Genomic DNA, 19,759 nt, shown 5'->3' with positions numbered 1-19,759 from the left:
AAAATCTACATTTGAAAAGGGGATGAATAAACTTGCAATTATGTTGTACTTTCATAACAAATATATTTCACAGAACTTCAGTCAAGAAAGTATTTTAGCAAAGTAGAAAATCCAGCAACCAGTTTGCACATATCAACATACCACAACAGGAATGATAAACAATAAATAATTGAAATTGTAATTTATTAAATGTAAATAAATAAACCATCTCCCTCCAACCCAAACTATGATTTTATTCAAAAGTGCCATAGGATCTTTTTAGAAAATGCTGGCTGAACATCTCAATGAAGGGCACCTCAGATTGTGCATTTGGAATGTTTAGAGAAACATGGGGAAAACTTTTCACCGAGAGGGTGTTGGGTACCTGGAACACTGCCAGTGAAGGTGATGGAAGCAGGCACATTAGCAGCATTTAAGGTATACATTGGTAGACACATGCAAGTGAGGAGAATGGAGGGATAGAAATCACACACGAGCAATAAGTAATGAGTCTAAGATGTAGGAATTGGCACTGGATTGGTGGGTTGAAGGGCTGTATTGAATTGCATTGTATCATTCTGTCCTGTAGTGTTCTGTTCTATCTTATGTTTTATTACTACATTGAAAAAGATCATTTACAATTATAGGCTTATGTTCTGTCAACCTATGTCCTTTTAATTTTGAGGCATGACTGCTACTTTAGAGCAAAATCTGACATAAAAGATGTTTTATGTTGACTGTTCCCCCTCCATTTCTTTTTCCTTCTCTTCAACACAAACCTGTTACTATGTTTTCTAATGTTTTGAAAATGTGACATTTAACTGGCTGTCAACAAGTCATTATTACACCTAAACAAACTGATGACTACATTATAATGCTATTTATATTTGGATTTGCTTTAAACAGTCCTTTGAAGTGTGACTGTTAGTAAAATTAATTCCAAACCAAATGTCAGATAAAGGATAGACAATCTCCATAAAGTTTATTTAAAAAAATGATTTTTTATTAAACTCCAAAATTAAGTAGAAGTACTTTAATGAGATTAAGCTTCAAGACAAGATGCCAATAAATTCTAGATTATTTCTGAACAGGCTTCAATTTAAATACGGTGCTCATCTTAGTGGCCGGAGGCTCAGGTGAGAACACACCATCTACATGTTTACCTCCAAGGCATGCACTGTCCTGACTTGGAACTAAATTAATTATTTTGTCATTGTTACTGGGTCAGAGTCCTAGAACTCCCAGACACCACAATTGTGTAGCTACCCTCATGGGTGGCAGTTGTTCAAGAATTGGTTCACAAGAGCATTTCGAGGTGAGCAATAAATGCTGCCCTAGCTAGCAATATTAACATCCCATAAAAGGTAATTGATTGATTTAATTTATGTTCCACTTAGAATCATAGAACCAGAATAAAGAGGCCTTCTGGCCAGTTGAATCTACACAAAAACCATGCCATGTCAACACTAGCCTCACTTTCCAGCACTTGGCCCATAGCCTTAAGTGTAATGACATCAAGTCATTATTTCAATGCCTTATTGAAATTCTGCCTTATTTCAATAATTCAAGTAATTTTTAAAAAGGGTTGTGAGCTTTTCCATCTCTACTAATCTCCCAGGCAGTGCATTCCAGATTCCCACACCCTTAGTGTGCAAGTTGTTTTTGCTCAAATCACCTCTAAATGTCTTTCTAAGCTTACAATTCTATCCCCTTATTGACCCAGGTGAATAGCTGCTTTCTATCCATCCTGTCAATGTCCCTCAATCAGTTCCCCTCTCAGTTCCAAGGAAAACAACCAATGCTTATCCAATCTCTGCAAATATGAAATGTTCACCAGGCAGCATCCTGGTGACTCCCCTTTGTACCCCCTCCAGTTGAATTACACTTTTCCAACAGTGTTATGACCAGAACTGCACACAGTACTCCAGCTTTGGCCCAAAGTTTTGTACAGCTCCCTGCTGTAACCCCCCTGCTCTTATAATCTATGCCATGACTAATGATGGCAAGTGTCTCAAATGCCTTAACTACCCTATTAATCTGTCTTGCTACCTTCAGGGATGTATAGACAAGCACCCCAAGATCTTTCTGTTCCTCTGAAGTTGCTCCTATCCTGTCATTCATGGTGTACTCCCTTATCTTGTAACTTCTTCCAAAGCGCATCATGTCACACTTTTCAGGGTTAAATTCCATCTGCCACTGATCTACCCATCTGACCAATCAAACTACATTCTCCTGTAACCCAGTCACCTTCCTTATTATCAGCCACCCAGCTATTCGTTGTGTCATCTGCAAACACACTTATCCATCGATCCCACATTCGTATCTACAAATGTCATGAATAAGGGACCCAGCACAAACAGCCTTCTACCACCACTTGGTTGCCAGTTTTGGATACAACTTGCCAAATTATCCTAAATCCCATGTGCTTTTATCTTCTTTATCAGTCTCCTATGTGGGACCTTGTCAAAAGGCTTTGCTGAAATTCATAAAATTACATCAACCGCACTATGCTCATTTACACAACTGGTCACCATCTTTTTAAAAAAAAATCAAATTTGTCAGGCATGACCTCCCTCAGACAAAGCCATGCTACCTCTGATCAAACCTTGTCTCTTAAGTAGAGATCAACTTTCTCCTTCAGAATTTTCTGTAATAGTTTTCCTACCACAGATGCAAGACCAATGGTCTGTAATTCACCGGTTTATCTCTACCATCATTCCCGAAAAGTGGAACCACATTAGCTGTCCTCTGGTTTTCTGATACCTCCTGTGGCCAGTGAGAAATTAAATGTTTGCATCAGTGCTCCTGTAATTTCTTCCCTCATCTCCCACAGAAGTCTGGAATACAACACATCTAGATGTGAGAAGTCATCCCTCTAAGCTTGTCTCTAGTACCTCCTCATCGTCAATGTCAATCTGTTCAAGAACCTTACAGTCCCTCTCTCTGAATTCTGTATCTATATCCTCCCTTCTCCCAAGCAAAGGCAGGTGTGAAGTGTTCATTTTAATACCCTACCAATTTCCTCTTGTTCCCCATACAGATTGCCTCCTTGGTCTATTATGGGCCCTACTCTTACCCTGGTTATCCTCTTTCCCCTTCATATTTTTCATGGTCTCAATTTGCTCTCCAGTTGCTTTCTGGAGATTCCCCTCTTGATTGATTGGCTCCCTTGTACCTGTTAAAAGACACTTTCTTCTTGCCAATCCTGAATATTCCTAGATAGCCGAAGTTCTCTGGGCCTGATACTCTTACTTTTCACTCTAAAGGGAACCTGTTGGGCCTGTACTCTAATTCTTTTTTGAGAGTTTTTCACACCACCTAATGTCCTGTTGTAGATTTACCCTGAGATAGCTGTTCTCGTTCTACTTTGGCAAGATTCTGCCTTATTTCAATAAAACCTGCCTTCGTCCGATCCAAAAACGTTTCTTTGCAGACCATTTTTTTTCCCTTTTCCTTAAGTTAAAGCGTAGTTGTGTGATCTAGGTAATATTATTCCATAAATATCATTGTATCTAGTAAGTTATGAATATCGTTAACAAAGTTGATAAATAATAAGACCACACACATCTCAGTACCATTGCATCAATACACTTCCTTGTAATTTACTTTCTATCCAATAATTGCAGTCCTTCCAAATCCAACAATGGATGATGGCAGACGATTAAAGATTGAAGGAGACAAATAGTCCCATAATAATGCTGGAGGATTCCAACACATCAGAGCAATGACAAGGCTGAAACACAGTAATCAACCCTAGGTAGAAGGGTCAAGTGGATAATTCATTCCCATATCATCCAGCATTACAAAGATGACAACTTTTGGACAGCTTAATACACTCAAAATATCACAAAAAACACCTGAAGGGACTGGATACAACAATGACCATGTGCCCTGACAATATCCCAGAAGCAATACTGGAGATTAGTGTGCATGAACTAACTGCATCCCAGATCAAGCTGTTCCACTACAGCTGCAATAATGGCATCTACCTGACAATGTGGAAAATCACCATGATGTGGCCTCTCCACAAAAAACAACTCAGGTCAAATTCAAGCTGGTCAATTACTGTTAGATCAGTGTATTTTTGATAATCAACCAAGTGATGGAAAGAGTCATCAAGAGTGTTTATATGTGACACTTATTCAGCAATAACCTGCTGACTGTTGCAGAGTTTGATTCTATAGGGTCACAAAGCTCCAGGCTTCACTAAAGTGTGGCCCAAATAGGAGTAAAAGGAGCTATATTCCAGAGGTGAAATTAGAATGACTGCCCTGAACAACAGCATCCTGCAAGAACTCCATCCCCTTCTCCCAATTCCTCTGGCGCGGCTGCTTAGAGGGAGAGACATTCCGCTCCCAAACATCCCAGGTGTCCATCTATTTTGAACAAGTGCTTTTCCTCCCTCTGTCATCTGGACAGCCCTCTGCCGCACCACCTCCATTCCCCATTCCACTGCTCTAAACCGCCCACTTCTCCAAACACAATAAAGACAGAGGCCCCTTGTCCTTACCTACCACCCCAGCAGACTTTGCATCCAAAGCATCATCCTTAAATACTTCCGCCAACCGCAATTAGACCCCACCAGCAAGAACATCTTCCCCTGCCTCTCTGCCTTCCATAAGGACCATTCCCACAGACAGTCCTTGGTGTGCGCCACTCTCCCTAACGACTTCCCTGAACCCCCAGGTACCTTCCCCTGCAACCGGAAAAGATGCAAAACCTGCCAGTACACCACCCCCCCTCACCTACATCCAGGGCTCTAAGCGGTCCTTCCGGAGAGACAGAGGCTCACCTGCATTTCCTCCAACCTCGTTTACTGCATTAGGTGCTCTCAGCATGGTAGAGAGTCTTCCCTACATCGTGAATTGTTCGCTGAGCATTGCAGCCAGGCCCACAGGGGCCAACTGGACTCCTCCCAGTCACAGCGCATTTTAAATTTCCTTTCCCATTCCCTTTCCAGCATAACCATCCTTGACTTCCTCCATTGCCAGAATGAACCAAATTGCAAATTGGAGAAACAACATCTCATCTTCCACCTGGGCAGCCTCCAGCCCAGGAGGACACAAGAGTTCTCCAATTTCAAATAACCTCCCTTCCAGCCCCTTCCCCCTCTCTGCCACCAACTAGACTCATTCCTTCCATTTGCCAACCAGGTCGTACCGTCTACGTGTCTTCACCTATTCCCACTTCACCACCCTGTCCCTACCACCCCCTTTAACTGCAGCTCCCCATACACCAGTCCTGAAGAATGGTTACATCTGAAACATTGACTTCTCTACCTCCTGATGCTGCCTAGCTTGTTGTGTTCTTCCAGCCTCCTGCCTGTCTACTCAACATCAATGCAATATCTAATAAAGTTTGGCACCAAACAGTCCTGGTAAAGCTGAATTCAATGGGAATCAGGGCAAAATTCACCACTGGCTGGAGTCATAGCAAGAACAAATGAAGATGATTGTGGTTGCTGGATGCAAATCTCCTTATCTGGATGGATGTTATTCAAACAAGAAACTTGACAACATCGAGGACAAAGCAGCCCACTTGATCGCCACTTCAGCAATCAATTTGATCACTCATTCCCTCCATCACAAGCACACTTGTGGCAGCATGAACCGTTTAAAGTATGGGCAATATAGGAATTCCCCATGGCTCATTCCAAACCAATGAATTCTATGATCTAGATGGAGAAGGATAACTCCACAGCATGTTCCCCTCCAGGCCCCTCTCAAAAATAGAGAAGGTCAATACAGGAGACTACTATTAACAGTTTTGAGAAGAAGATTTGTAGCTCAGGTTGGAGGTTCCAGATGTAAGTTTGCTCGCTGAGCTGGAAGGCTCATTTTCAGACATCGTCATGATACCATTAGGAGGAGGAAAACATGATACCATTAGGAAGAGGCCATTCCTAGATGTCTCAGTACAGCGAACAGCCAATGGGGAACTTCAACGCATACAGACTAAATACTGAACTACAGAAGCAATCATCCCAACACCCGCAAATGAAGCTGCATTAAAACATTATTTAAATGAACCACCACACACTGCAGCGCAGAGGAAAATCACCAATACAGCATATTCAGAAAGAATGAGTACCCAATGAACGCAGTCAGCCGATTTCTCAGCAACAAACCCAAACAAGCAGACAAAACGCGTCCAGAAACCAGAGCAACTTTCCCCTACAAAGACAGCTCGGAAATGACTACCAGACTACTCAGACCTTTTGGCATCATGGTAGCCCACAAATCCACCAACACACTAATACAGCAGCTAATGAACTTGAAAGACCCCATACAGACCACAAGCAAAACACCTTGCAAGAACTGTAATAAACAGTACATTAGACAAACAGGCAGAACATTAACCACCAGGATAAATGAACACCAACTAGCCACAAAAAGACATGACCCCCTCTCACTAGTATCCTTATATACAGATGAAGGAGGACACCACTTCGACTGGAACAACACATCCATCCTAGGACAAGCCAAACAGGGACATGTACAAGAATTCCTATAGGAATAGCATTCCAACTGAACTCTTATCAACAAACATATTGACTTAGGACCCATTTACCAACCTCAAGAACAGGAACTGACATCACCAATGCAAGGAAACCCAAACACAAATAGAAAGTAGGTCACTAACACCAGTGCTTCACCAGAGGCTCACTGATGATGTTACCTAGTATGGTGACAAGACATCTGAAAGTGAACCTTCTAGATCGGTGAGCAAACTTTCACCCACAACTATTAAGACCATTGTGCCTGCGCTCACTCTTTAAAAATCAGCATCATCGTGTAGTGACAACCTCCTTATCTTTGCCTGTTAGTTTTATCTAAATAATTATCCAATGCTCACTTGAATATCTCAAATGAAACACATCACCCTGATGCAGAACAATATTGCTGCTCCTTTAGGGTCACTGGAAAAAATCCTGAAATGCCCTTTATACCTACAATATGGACATATCTCCAGTAAATTGCCTAAATAGTTCAAAAGAGTGGTTCGCCACATGTTTGCACCTTTTCTGGGGCAATTAGGAACAGCATAAGTGGCAAATCACCTTTACCAATGATTGCCCTTTGGAAGATGATGGTGATCTACCTTCTTAAATATTGCAGTTAATCTGCTGTAGGCATACCCATAGTGCTGCAAGGAAATGTTGAGATTTCAATCTAATAATAGTAAATTAGTAGTTAGTTCCAAGTCAGGATGCTATGTGGATAGAAGAGAAACTTGCAAGTAGGTGTTTTCACATACGGATTGCTCGTCTTTCAAAGTTGTAGGTCACAAGTTTGGAAGGTGCTTTGGAAGGAGGCTTGGCAAGTTGCTGCAGTGCATCTTATAGATGGCACACCACCATTATTGTGTATTGGCTGCTGGTAGTGTGCATCATTGAGGAAAGGGCTATTTATCAACTCACTCTTCCCTCATTAGTTGTTTAACTGTCAACACCATTTACGAACAGTGTAGCAGAAATGCAGTGTTTCATCTGATCCACCAGCTGTGGGATGTATAGCTGTCTATCACTTGCTGTCTTGCCTGTGTATATTCTTACATTGCAGAGAATAACAAATTAAAATAATATGACCACGTTAAACAAAGGCAATTATAATGTGATAAGCATAATGAAATTCCATATTTAGAAGTGGTCAATTGCAACATAGTAAGAAACAGACACCTACCTGAATGCCTGCGATGATGACCTGGTGTGCATTTTATTTTCTTCCAATCTGAAATGGGTAATGCAAAATCAATTCGACAGGTGAACAAGTGGCAAGTCAACTATTACACAATTTGCTGACAACAGAAATGCCTGATCTATACAATTTATAAAACAGGACAGAGAATATATTGCCTTAAAATAGAATAAGACAAGCACTTAAATGTATGATTGTCTTATGGACATGGGGAATTTAAAAGGAATCAAATTTCTTGTTTAAGAACCAATACATAGAGTGAAACTAGCTTGTCATTGAAACAAACATGGAGAAGTTCAGGTATGTCGAAAGCAGCTGTGGAGCAAGGGATTTGAAACAGTTAATGTTTCAAATCCCATATGACTACCCTTCAGAAGCCATTGATACATTCTGAACTGTTGAGAGAAACAATTTTCTATAACTTTCTGGAAAGGTTTTGATTTCATACTAAAACTGAATACTAGGTCAATAAATTGCAGATTATAGGGCTGCATGTGAGAAAAGCTGCGATGGAGGATTATGGTACTGGAATTGGAAGGCATGTAGAGGTTGTGGAAAATATGATCAAGTGAAACAAATTACTTGAAGGGACATAGCACAAAAAGAGTTATTGCAGCCTGAACAAAAAGTAGAAAAGCTGCAGGATATGACGAATGTATCATATAAACATGCAAAGCAGCAAAGAGACACTATTTGGCCCCTCAAGTCTGTTTCACTATTCAATAAAATAATGGCTAATTGACAAATGGAATTGAAAACACAAACCAATGAAATGCTGATAGCCTTCGATTCCCCTGCCATACAAGAATCTATCCACCACTGATTTAAAAATATTCAATTATCCCACTTCGTCCACTCCCCTCCCCCTGCCTTCTGAGACAAAGAATACCAAAGTTGCACAACTTCAAAAAAAAAAGGTTTGCACCAGTAAGAGTTATAAATTCTATTAATTTGTAAAGGTTAATAACATTTCAAGTGAAAATTGGAGCTGTATGATCAATGGACTGTACAGATTGAAAACTTGGTAGCAAGTGGAGGGGAAAAAAAAGACAGTAGTTTGCAAGACTGTAGGCAATGGGCAAGACTGAAGATTTGTTTGAAAAGTTTAGTACTATATTCTGAGCTGTAGTTTAATTTGTACCCAATTTTTGCTTCAGAATGGCAGTGTCACTTAGGGCTACAGAATCAGGTCATAAACATCACAGGAAGCCTTTCAGCCCTTGCATAAAACAATCCATCAGTCCCATTTTCCCACTCAAATCACAGCAGTGTAGAATTATTTCCTTTTGAAATAATGTCATGTCAGTTTCCAATAATGTTGGCAGCAAATCCTATACCATTATCACTTGTTACTTAAAACGTTCTCTCACATTCACCATCAAAGCCCCTCAGAATCTTAACAGATTTCAAAGAAGTCAAGTCTTACTCTAAAAACTGCAGCAATTACAAAACAGCCTATCCAATTCTTCATAAAACAACATATTCATTCCAGGTGTTAGATTAAAAAAACCTTCTCAGAACTGTTTCCAATGCATTTACATCCTTTCTAAATGAAGATAGATTCTGCAGAGTACTTTGGATGTGGTCTCATCAATGCCCTGTATAATAGAAACATCACTTCCTCCTTGTGTAATCAATTCCCACAGCAGAAAGCAATAACATTCTATTAGCTTTCCTAATTACTTGCTATACCTGCATACAGATCTTTTATGATTCATGCACTACAACACCCAGATCCCTCTGTACTTCAGAACTCATCATTTAGATTCTTCTGCCAAAATGAACAATTTCACATTTTTTCCACATTATAGTTATGTGGCAAATCTTTACCCATTCAATCTATATATATCCCTTGGTAGCCTCCTTGTATTCTCTTTGCAATTTGCTTTCCTACCCAAGTTTACATTGTCAGCAAATCTGGCAATTGTACTTCTGTCCTTTCATCCAAGTCATTTATATATTTATTGTAAAAAAAAAACTGAACTAATACTGATCTCTCACAAACCATTTGTGTTGCATCTTGTCAACCAGAAAAAAAGCCCATTTATGCCTACTCTCCATTTCCTGTCAGTTGACCAATCTTCTGTCCATGTCGACCTCTTATCCCCCTACACTGGGAAATTTTATTTTCCCCCTCAATCTTTCATGTGGTACATCAAATACCTTCTGAAAATACAGTTAATTGACATTACATGTTACTTCAAAGAACATAGATTATTTAAACATTATTTCCCTTTCAAGAAACCATTCTGACTCAAAAATTCAAGTGAATTAGGAAAAGTACTCTGATATATCTTTAATAACAGCTTCTAACCAATTCCCTTTGTTAAGCTAATCCACCAGTGGTTTCCTGCTTTGTCTCCCTGTCCAGTCCAATGTAACCTTCCCTGAATCTAGAGAAGTTTACAAAATTGAAACCAATGCATCAATCTTAATCTTACGAGCCACTTCTTTTAAGACCTTGGGCTGAAGTTCATTAAGACCCAGAGACTTGACAGCCTACGGCTTGAACAACTTACGCTGTACGTCTCTGGTGATCGTAACTCTCTCCATTTCCTCATTTAAAGCTTCTTCTAGGATGATGTTTATGTTTTCTATAGTGAAGACCAATGTAAAATACCAAATCATTTGTCATCTCTAATTTCCAAGGCTCATTCCCCATATTTATTTTCTGCAGGACCAATATACACTTTGCTAATTCATTTCTTTTAAAAAGATCTATAGAAATTGCTTGTGTATTCCTGGCTAGCTTTCTCTTGTATTCCATCTTTCTCTGTCCTTAAAATCTTTTAGTCAGTCATACTTTGCATTGTATCATGTCCAAACTTCTTGACCGGTCACCAACCATTGCACAACTATTTCCTGACAAAGGAAGTCAGGAAATCTATCAAAGAAAAAGAGAGAGCCTATAAAGTGGCCAAGAGCACTGGGAAATCAGAAGATTGGGAAGGCTACAAAAGCAAACAGAGGATAACAAAGAGAGAAATAAGGAAGGAGAGGATCAAATATGAAGGTAGGCTAGCCAGTAATATTAGAAATGATAGTAAAAGTTTCTTTCAATACATAAGAAACAAACGACAGGCAAGAGTAGACATTGGGCCACTTCAAACTGATGCTAGAAGCCTAGTGATGGGAGATAAGGAAATAGCAGGAGAACTTAATAAGTACTTTGTGTCAGTTTTCACAGTGGAAGACATGAGTAATATCCCAACAATTAAAGGGAGTCAGGGGGCTGAGTTGAGTATGGTTGCCATTACAAAAGAGAAAGTGCTAGAAAAGCTAAAAGGTCCTAAAATTGATAAATCTCCTGGCCCTGATGGGTTACATCCTAGAGTTCTGAGGGAGGTGGCTGAGGAAATAGCGGAGGCATTGGTTGAGATGTTTCAAAAGTCACTGGAGTCCGGGAAAGTCCCAGATGATTGGAAGATTGCTGTTGTAACCCCCTTGTTCAAGAAAGGATCAAGGCAAAAGATGGAAAATTATAGGCCAATTAACCTAACCTCGGTTGTTGGTAAAATTCTAGAATCCATCATTAAGGATGAGGTTCCTAAATTCTTGGAAGAGCAGGGTTGGATTAGAACAAGTCAACATGGATTTAGTAAGGGGAGGTCGTGCCTGACAAACATGTTAGATTTCTTTGAAGAGGTGACAAGTAGGTTAGACCGGGGAAACCCAGTGGATGTGGTCTACCTAGACTTCCAAAAGGCCTTTGATAAGGTGCCACATGGGAGGCTGCTGAGCAAGGTGAGGGCCCATGGTGTTCGAGGTGAGCTACTGGTATGGATAGAGGATTGGCTGTCTGACAGGAGGCAGAGAGTTGGGATAAAAGGTTCTTTTTCGGAATGGCAGCCGGTGACAAGCAGTGTCGCGCAGGATTCAGTGCTGGGGCTGCAGCTGTTCACATTATATATTAATGATCTAGATTAAGGGACTGGGGGAATTCTAGCGAAGTTTGCCGATGATACAAAGTTAGGTGGACAGGCAGGTAGTACTGAGGAAGTGGGGAGGCTGCAGAAGAATCTAGACAGTTTGGAGGAGTGGTCCAGGAAATGGTTGATGGAATTCAAATGTGAGCAAATGCGAGGTCTTGCACTTTGGGAAAAAGAATAGAAGCATGGATTACTTTCTAAACGGTGAGAAAATTCGTACAGCCAAAGTACAGAGGGATCTGGGAGTGCTAGTTGAGGATTCTCTAAAGGTAAACATGCAGGTTGAGTCCGTGATTAAGAAAGCGAATGCAATGTTGTCAATTATCTTAAGGGGGTTGGAATATAAAAGCACTGTTGTGCTACTGAGACTTTATAAAGCTCTGGTTCGGCCCCATTTGGAGTACTGTGTCCAGTTTTGGTCCCCACACCTCAGGAAGAATATACTGGCACTGGAACGTGTCCAGCGGAGATTCACACGGATGATCTCTGGAATGGTAGGTCTAACATACGAGGAACGGCTGAGGATCCTGGGATTGTATTCATTGGAGTTTAGAAGATTAAGGGGAGATCTAGTAGAAACTTACAAGATAATACATGGCTTGTAAAGGGTGGACGCTAGGAAATTGTTTCCGTTAGGCAAGGAGACTAGGACCCGTGGACACAGCCTTAGAATTAGAGGGGGTAAATTCAGAATAGAAATGCGGAGACATTTCTTCAGCCAAAGAGTGGTGGGCCTGTGGAATTCATTGCCACAGAGTGCAGTGGAGGCTGGGACGCTAAATGTCTTCAAGGCAGAAATTGATAAATTCTTGATGTCACAAGGAATTAAGGGCTACGGGGAGAATGCGGGTAAGTGGAGTTGAAATGCCCATCAGCCATGATTGAATGGCGGAGTGGACTCGATGGGCTGAATGGCCTTACTTCCGCTCCTATGTCTTGTGGTCTTATGGTAATTACATGACTTCTCTTTAAATTTGATAATACCTTACCTTTTTAGTTAACCACAGGTCCATTTAATCTCTCTCATTGGAACGTATTAATCTGTTTTCTGAAATACTCCTTAAAATATTCACCACTGCGTCTCCATTCACCATTCCAAACTTAATTCTGACAGTTTACTTTGGCTAGCGCTGCTTTCATTTGCTCATAATTGCTCTTGCTCTAACATTTAAAATACTAGTATTGGACCCGCTTCTTTCTATCTCAAATTGAAAATAAATTCAACAAATGATCGCTGTTACCTAGGGTGTCATCACTATAAAAGGTTGCTAATAATCCTATCTTGTTACATACCACCAGGTCTAGTACAGCCAGCTCTATACTGGACTCCAAAACACGATGTTCTAAGAATCTATTTCAGAAATGCGCAGTGTTCCTTTTGCCATGTGAATTTTGGCTGTATGTAGATTAAAATCTTGCAAGCTTTTCTGACATGCTCTCATGATTTTTCCTCTATACTCCATTCGATTGTGCAGTTACTGTTAGCAGGCCTGTACTCCACTCCCACAGGTGACTTTGTGCATTCATCATTTCTCACTTCTACACAAACTGTTTTCACATCCCTGTTTCCTGAACTTGGGTCACCATTCTAGTGTGCTTATACCAGCATTATCAAACAAACAGATGGTCCTCCACCCTTTCCTACATAACAATCCTTCCTAAATATCATGTACCCTTTAATATCTAGGTCTCAATCTATGTCATCCTGCAGTCATTTCTCTGCTCGATACTAGATTATTTTTATTTATCCCTATTTGTGCTATCAGTTCATCTGTTTTGTTTCAGATTCAGGTAGAAAACTTTCTATTAATCTTCGGTCTATTTCCTGTACTATTTTATTCATAAAATAATGCATGTTTAACAGAGCTGAAACACTTACTAGATACTCACCAAGCAATCAAAGTGTTCCTGCATAATAAGTATCATTCCTACAGGACAAGGAAGCTTGAAAAAGCACAGGAGTATACCCTTCCCTGAACTTTAAGCACTCCATTTGAAGTCACACAGAGATGCCTACATTTAGATGCTTAGTGTTAACTCAGTGCAGATACAGAAAAGTTTCACCTATTCCATAATTAACTAAATTCATCTGCTGTACTGTGGCGAGTTTCAATATCCATGCTTTAAACTAAATTGAATTCAGAATATAAACATTAAGTTTCAGTTCAAAGTTAAGTGTGAAATGCAACTAAGTTCTAGATTTGCAAAGAGATTAAGATTCTCCTTACTCACCACTCCCAAAAGTCACATTCAATGCTAAGTCATACTGAGATGCAGCTGTTTATATACAGTTGCTGTGGTTCTGTTCGCCGAGCTGAAAGTTTTTGTTGCAAACGTTTCGTCCCGTCTAGGTGACATCCTCAGTGCTTGGGAGCCTCCTGTGAAGCGCTTCTGTGGTGTTTCCTCCGGCATTTATAGTGGCCTGTCCCTGCCGCTTCCGGTTGTCAGTTTCAGCTGTCCGCTGTAGTGGCCGGTATATTGGGTCCAGGTCGATGTGTTTGTTGATGGAGTTTGTGTGTGATTGCCATGCTTCTAGGAATTCCCTGGCTGTTCTTTGTTTGGCTTGCCCTATAATGGTAGTGTTGTCCCAGTCAAATTCATGTTGCTTGTCGTCTGCGTGTGTGGCTACTAGGGATAGCTGGTCGTGTCGTTTCGTGGCTAGTTGATGTTCGTGGATGCGGATCGTTAGCTGTCTTTCTGTTTGTCCAATATAGTGTTTTGTACAGTCCTTGCATGGGATTTTGTACACTACATTCGTTTTGCTCATGCTGGGTATCGGGTCCTTCGTTCTGGTGAGTTGTTGTCTGAGTGTGGCTGTTGGTTTGTGTGCTGTTATAAGTCCTAGTGGTCGCAGTAGTCTGGCTGTCATTTCAGAGATGTTCTTGATGTATGGTAGTGTGGCTAGTCCTTTGGGTTGCGACATGTCCTTGTTCTGTGACAACAAGGATGTCACCTAGACAGGGGACGAAACGTTTGCAACAAAAACTTCCAGCTCGACGAACAGAACCACAGCAACGAGCACCCGAGCTACAAATCTTCTCACAAACTTTGTTTATATACAGTATTGGGTTAGGTCAAGCTTGGGTATAGAAAAGTTAAACTTGCTTCCTGAGTTAACTAACTTCTGCCGGTCTCCAGTTGAATACTTTAGTATCGGGACCTTCAGAAGTCCCAATGCATTCTAACCTAGGAATTGCTGGGAAGTTCAAACCTCTGATGAGCTAATACATAGTCTCTGGAATTCTCTCAAAAGATTTCTAATTCTGGAATTGGAATTGAAGAGTTCTGACTTATTTGTCTGCATAGTTACTCAGGGGAATTAGAGTTTAAAAACCGGTCACTCTAAAACTAACCCTCTCCAGACAATGCTCAACCCTCAATGTGCCACCCAACCTGACTAAACAAACACAATCTAACTTGCACGATTCCTCCACTCGGCAAACCCACATCCTTCACCACTTTTCTCTCTCCAGCTTATCAGAAAAGCACTACATTTTTAGCCTGGGAACACAGCAGTTCCCACTGTAAAAGTGTGGCTTGAACTCTAGTGCTGAAAACATGCTATGCTGGAAAGTTCCCAGAACAACCACGCTCAGATTTTCAAGAGGCCTGAATAAGATGCTTCCTAACAGAAACAGAGACCCAGCACAGAGTTAAAAAAAAAAGCAGAATTGGGAGTGTCTGTAGTTCCTACATTTTGGAAGATTCAGCCCTACACTGATACAAGTTTCAAAGTTCTTTACACACCATTGACAAATCATATAATAGCTTTGTAGACTGGGTGCTAAAAATTCTTCAGGTATCTTTCCTGTTGCCCAGACATTTTGCCCCAGTTTAGGTCCTTATATTGTTAATTAATGGCTACATCCTGCCTAGCTGCAATTTTCAGGGCTTCCACAATCAAGGAGCTCCTTTCCTGATTACCACCACTCCTCACTGAGATCTGCGTCACCACGTGCATCATCCTGCCCTCCATCACCAACTCCACAGAGATGCCTGATATTCAGCTTTCATCACATTTTGAGTGTTCCCAGCTGGAAGTGGATGTATTTCCAGCAGTGTTTCTGGTGATGCATTAGGATTAGAGAGATATTGGTCAATCATATTGGTCAGCATCTCTTGGGGGCAAAACTTCCTCCCAAGACAAGTCCTGTCTTCAGCCAACTAAACGCTCTACAGAGCTGCATAGCAGTTGAGAGTATTGGAAAAGCAATGAAGTTCTCAGAATGATGGAAGAGGGGAAAAGATCATAAGTAAATATTTTCAAAGGAAACAAGGACAGATTAGCTATGTTTCAAGGCATGAGAACTTGGTGAAGGAGGTGAGTGCAGGATAATTAGAGGGGTGCAGACTAAGCGAGAAAGAGAGATTGATAATGTTGGAAATTGAAAACAGGAGGCTCAAAGTAACTGAGGAGAAAAAAATAGACTCTCTCTCTTGAATATTGATTGGAGGAGTTATCCTTCAGACATTAATGCAAGAAAGTAGCAGCACAAAATCAAGCTTTTCAGCCAGTTTTACCCAGCCAATAATAAAATGGCATAGATTAAGATTCTGGTTATAGTGACAATTTGTTTTCACACTGGTTATGACTGTAGGTTCCTCAGTAACAACAATCCTTCAATACAAAGATGGGCACAAGCAACCTTTATTTTACACGGAGGTACATTTACTGTGCCTTGTAAAGTGCTATATTTCAATTACAAAACCCTAAAAGCAAATGTAACACAGCACACTAAGAAAATAACGTCTGTAAACCAAAGCTTATGATTATTAGCCATAAAGAACCATAGATAACTTCAAACCCTAATTTTATTATCTGGTTTAATATAGTACATAAAAGTCTCCTGTGCAGTAGCTAAATAAGCCAGTTAGGTACATTGCAACAATTGTTGCAATCAAAACTTTATTACTATGCTTCTTTCTCAAATCACGCAAACAGAAATAGCTAAATGGCTCAGTGTTTAGCACTGCAGTCTCTCAGTGCCAAGGACTTGGGTTCAATTCCACCCTTGGGCCACTATCTGCGTGGGTTTCCTCCAGGTGCTGTGGTTTCCCCCTACAGGAGAAAGTGAGGTCTGCAGATGCTGGAGATCAGAGCTGGAAATGTGTTGCTGGAAAAGCGCAGCAGGTCAGGCAGCATCCAGGGAACAGGAGAATCGACATTTCGGGCATAAGCCCTTCTTCAGGAATGGGGAAAGTTTGTCCAGCAGGCTATGATAAAAGGTAGGGAGGAGGGACTTGGGGGAGGGGCGTCGGAAATGTGATAGGTGGAAAGAGGTCAAGGTGAGGGTGATAGGTCAGACTGGGGTGGGGGCGGAGAGGTCGGGAAGATGATCTCAGGTTAGGAAGGCGGTGCTGAATTTGATGGATTTGACTGAGACAGGGTGGGGGGAGGGGAAATGAGGAAACTGGTGAAATCCGAGTTCATCCCTTGTGGTTGGAGGGTTCCTAGCCGGAAGATGAGGCGTTCTTCCTCCAACCGTCGTTTTGTTGTGGTCTGACGACGGAGGAGTCCAAAGACCTGCATATCCTTGGTGGAGTGGGAGGGGGAATTGAAATGTTGAGCTACAGGGTGGTTGGGTTGGTTGGTCCGGGTGTCCCAGAGGTGTTCTCTGAAACGCTCCGCAAGTAGCCGGCCTGTCTCCCCAATATAGAGGAGGCCACATCGGGTGCAGAGGATGCAATAGATGATATGTGTGGAGGTGCAGGTGAATCTGTGGCGGATATGGAAGTTTCCTTTGGGGCCTTGGAGGGAGGTGAGGGGGGAGGTGTGGGCGCACGTCTTGCACCTCCTGCGGTTGCAGGAGAAGGTGCCGGGAGTGGAGGTTGGGTTGGTGGGGGGTGTGGATCCACTTCACCAACACCTTCCACCCCGACCTCAAATTCACCTAGACAGTCTCAGATTCCTCCCTCCCCTTCCTCGACCTTTCTATTTCCATCTCAGGCGACCGAATCAACACGGACATCTACTACAAACCGACCGACTCCCACAGCTACCTGGACTACACCTCCTCCCATCCTGCCCCCTGTAAAAACGCCATCCCATTCTCCCAATTCCTTCGACTCCGCCGCATCTGCTCCCAGGAGGACCAGTTCCAAAAACGCACAACCCAGATGGCCTCCTTCTTCAAGGACCGCAATTTCCCCCCCGACGTGGTCGACGATGCCCTCCACCGCATCTCTTCCACTTCCCGCTCCTCCGCCCTTGAACCCCGCCCCTCCAACCGCCACCAGGACAGAACTCCACTGGTCCTCACCTACCACCCCACAAATCTCCATGTACAGCGCATCATCCGCCGTCATTTCCGCAACCTCCAAACGGACCCCACCACCAAGGATATATTTCCCTCCCCTCCCCTATCAGCATTCCGTAAAGACCACTCCCTCCGTGACTCCCTCGTCAGATCCACACCCCCCACCAACCCAACCTCCACTCCCGGCACCTTCCCCTGCAACCGCAGGAGGTGCAAGACTTGCGCCCACACCTCCCCCCTCACCTCCCTCCAAGGCCCCAAAGGAAACTTCCATATCCGCCACAGATTCACCTGCACCTCCACACACATCATCTATTGCATCCTCTGCACCCGATGTGGTCTCCTCTATATTGGGGAGACAGGCCGGCTACTTGCGGAGCGTTTCAGAGAACACCTCTGGGACACCCGGACCAACCACCCTGTAGCTCAACATTTCAATTCCCCCTCCCACTCCACCAAGGATATGCAGGTCTTTGGACTCCTCCATCGTCAGACCACAACAAAACGACGGTTGGAGGAAGAACGCCTCATCTTCCGGCTAGGAACCCTCCAACCACAAGGGATGAACTCGGATTTCACCAGTTTCCTCGTTTCCCCTCCCCCCACCCTGTCTCAGTCAAATCCATCAAATTCAGCACCGACTTCCTAACCTGAAATCTTCTTCCCGACCTCTCCGCCCCCACCCCAGTCTGACCTATCACCCTCACCTTGACCTCTTTCCACCTATCACATTTCCGACGCCCCTCCCCCCTACCTTTTATCTTAGCCTGCTGGACAAACTTTCCCCAATCCTGAAGAAGGGCTTATGCCCGAAATGTCGATTCTCCTGTTCCCTGGATGCTGCCTGACCTGCTGCGCTTTTCCAGCAACACATTTCCAGCTCTTTCCCCCTACAGTCCAAAGATGTGCAGGTTGGGTGGACTGGCCATGCTAAATTGTCTATAGCGCCCAGCAATTGCAGGCTAGACAGATTAGCCATGGAAAATGCAGGTTTACAGAGATGGGTCTAGATGGGATGCTCTTCGGAAAGTGGACTTGAAGGGCCAAATGGCCTGCTTCCACACTATAGGGATTCTATGATGCTCGGTAAAAAAAAGACTACATTCTCAATAAAACAACTGCCATGGATAAATGTACAATAAGAAACAAAATTACGTTAAAACACTATAATGAACATTTGTGGACTACATGGGAAATTTACATATACCTTCAAAACCACAAAAGATTTTTAGTTTGTGAAACCAGCACCAGAAGTAGTAGAAATACCAAAAGTATCATTGACTTCATCTTTAAAAACAAAATGAATCAAATAAAATACATCTCCACTGAGTTCAAGAAACAGAATAGTGAAAGTTATTAAGCATGCAATGCAAGAGATTGGTAAATGCGACACAGCGAGCGCATTGATTAGTCTTTTAAAAGAAATGGAAGTGGCACACTTACAGTGCTACCTGCCTGGATCCTGAAGGTTACTAGTTTCCTAACCCATCTAGACAGATTAGCAGGATGGGAGAAGGGTAGGCACAAACCATCCACCAGATGACAATGCTACACAGTGTAGATACCAGCATAGCTAGGAGCCATCTAGAAAGGGAGAAAGATGAACAAAAAAATACAAATGGGAGTGCAGAAAGACTTAAACTAAAATGACATAGGCAAAGTAACTGCTATAAAGCTGCAATTTTGAAACAAAAGCGAAAGCCAGGCACCATGCAAAATGCGGTTATTCATTTCTATAAGAGTGCATACAGATCATTTGATCATTAAGAAAGCATTATTTCGCCTTTGAGAACTTCAACTTGCATGGACAAATGAGAAACTTGTACTCTGGGCTGGACATAGAAGGTTAACAAACACTGAATTATGATAATCAAAAAATAGCCTTTTCACAGCATTA

General features: G+C 42.1%; 1 protein-coding gene across 3 annotated transcripts in view; it reads right to left on the bottom strand.

Moving 5' to 3' along the window:
• Positions 1 to 19,759, bottom strand: part of LOC122561627 (dual specificity protein phosphatase CDC14A-like) — a 101,827-nt gene that overhangs the window by 7,243 nt on the left and 74,825 nt on the right. For 2 of the 3 annotated variants that reach the window (XM_043713557.2, XM_043713565.2), the window contains exon 13: positions 7,662 to 7,709. In XM_043713557.2, coding sequence (XP_043569492.1) covers positions 7,662 to 7,709 — 48 coding nt within the window. Of the gene's footprint in view, positions 1 to 7,661; positions 7,710 to 19,305; positions 19,447 to 19,759 lie in introns of all 3 variants that reach the window. The other variant, XR_006315064.2, reaches the window with a different exon arrangement.

The sequence above is a fragment of the Chiloscyllium plagiosum genome, unplaced genomic scaffold (assembly GCF_037043375.1).
Source record: "Chiloscyllium plagiosum isolate Xiang-an unplaced genomic scaffold, Cpla_swu_hap1 HiC_scaffold_2, whole genome shotgun sequence".
In the NCBI taxonomy this organism is placed as follows: Eukaryota; Metazoa; Chordata; class Chondrichthyes; order Orectolobiformes; family Hemiscylliidae; genus Chiloscyllium; species Chiloscyllium plagiosum.
Note: the sequence above shows the minus strand (reverse complement) of the source record. Positions and strands in the feature narration are given on the sequence as shown.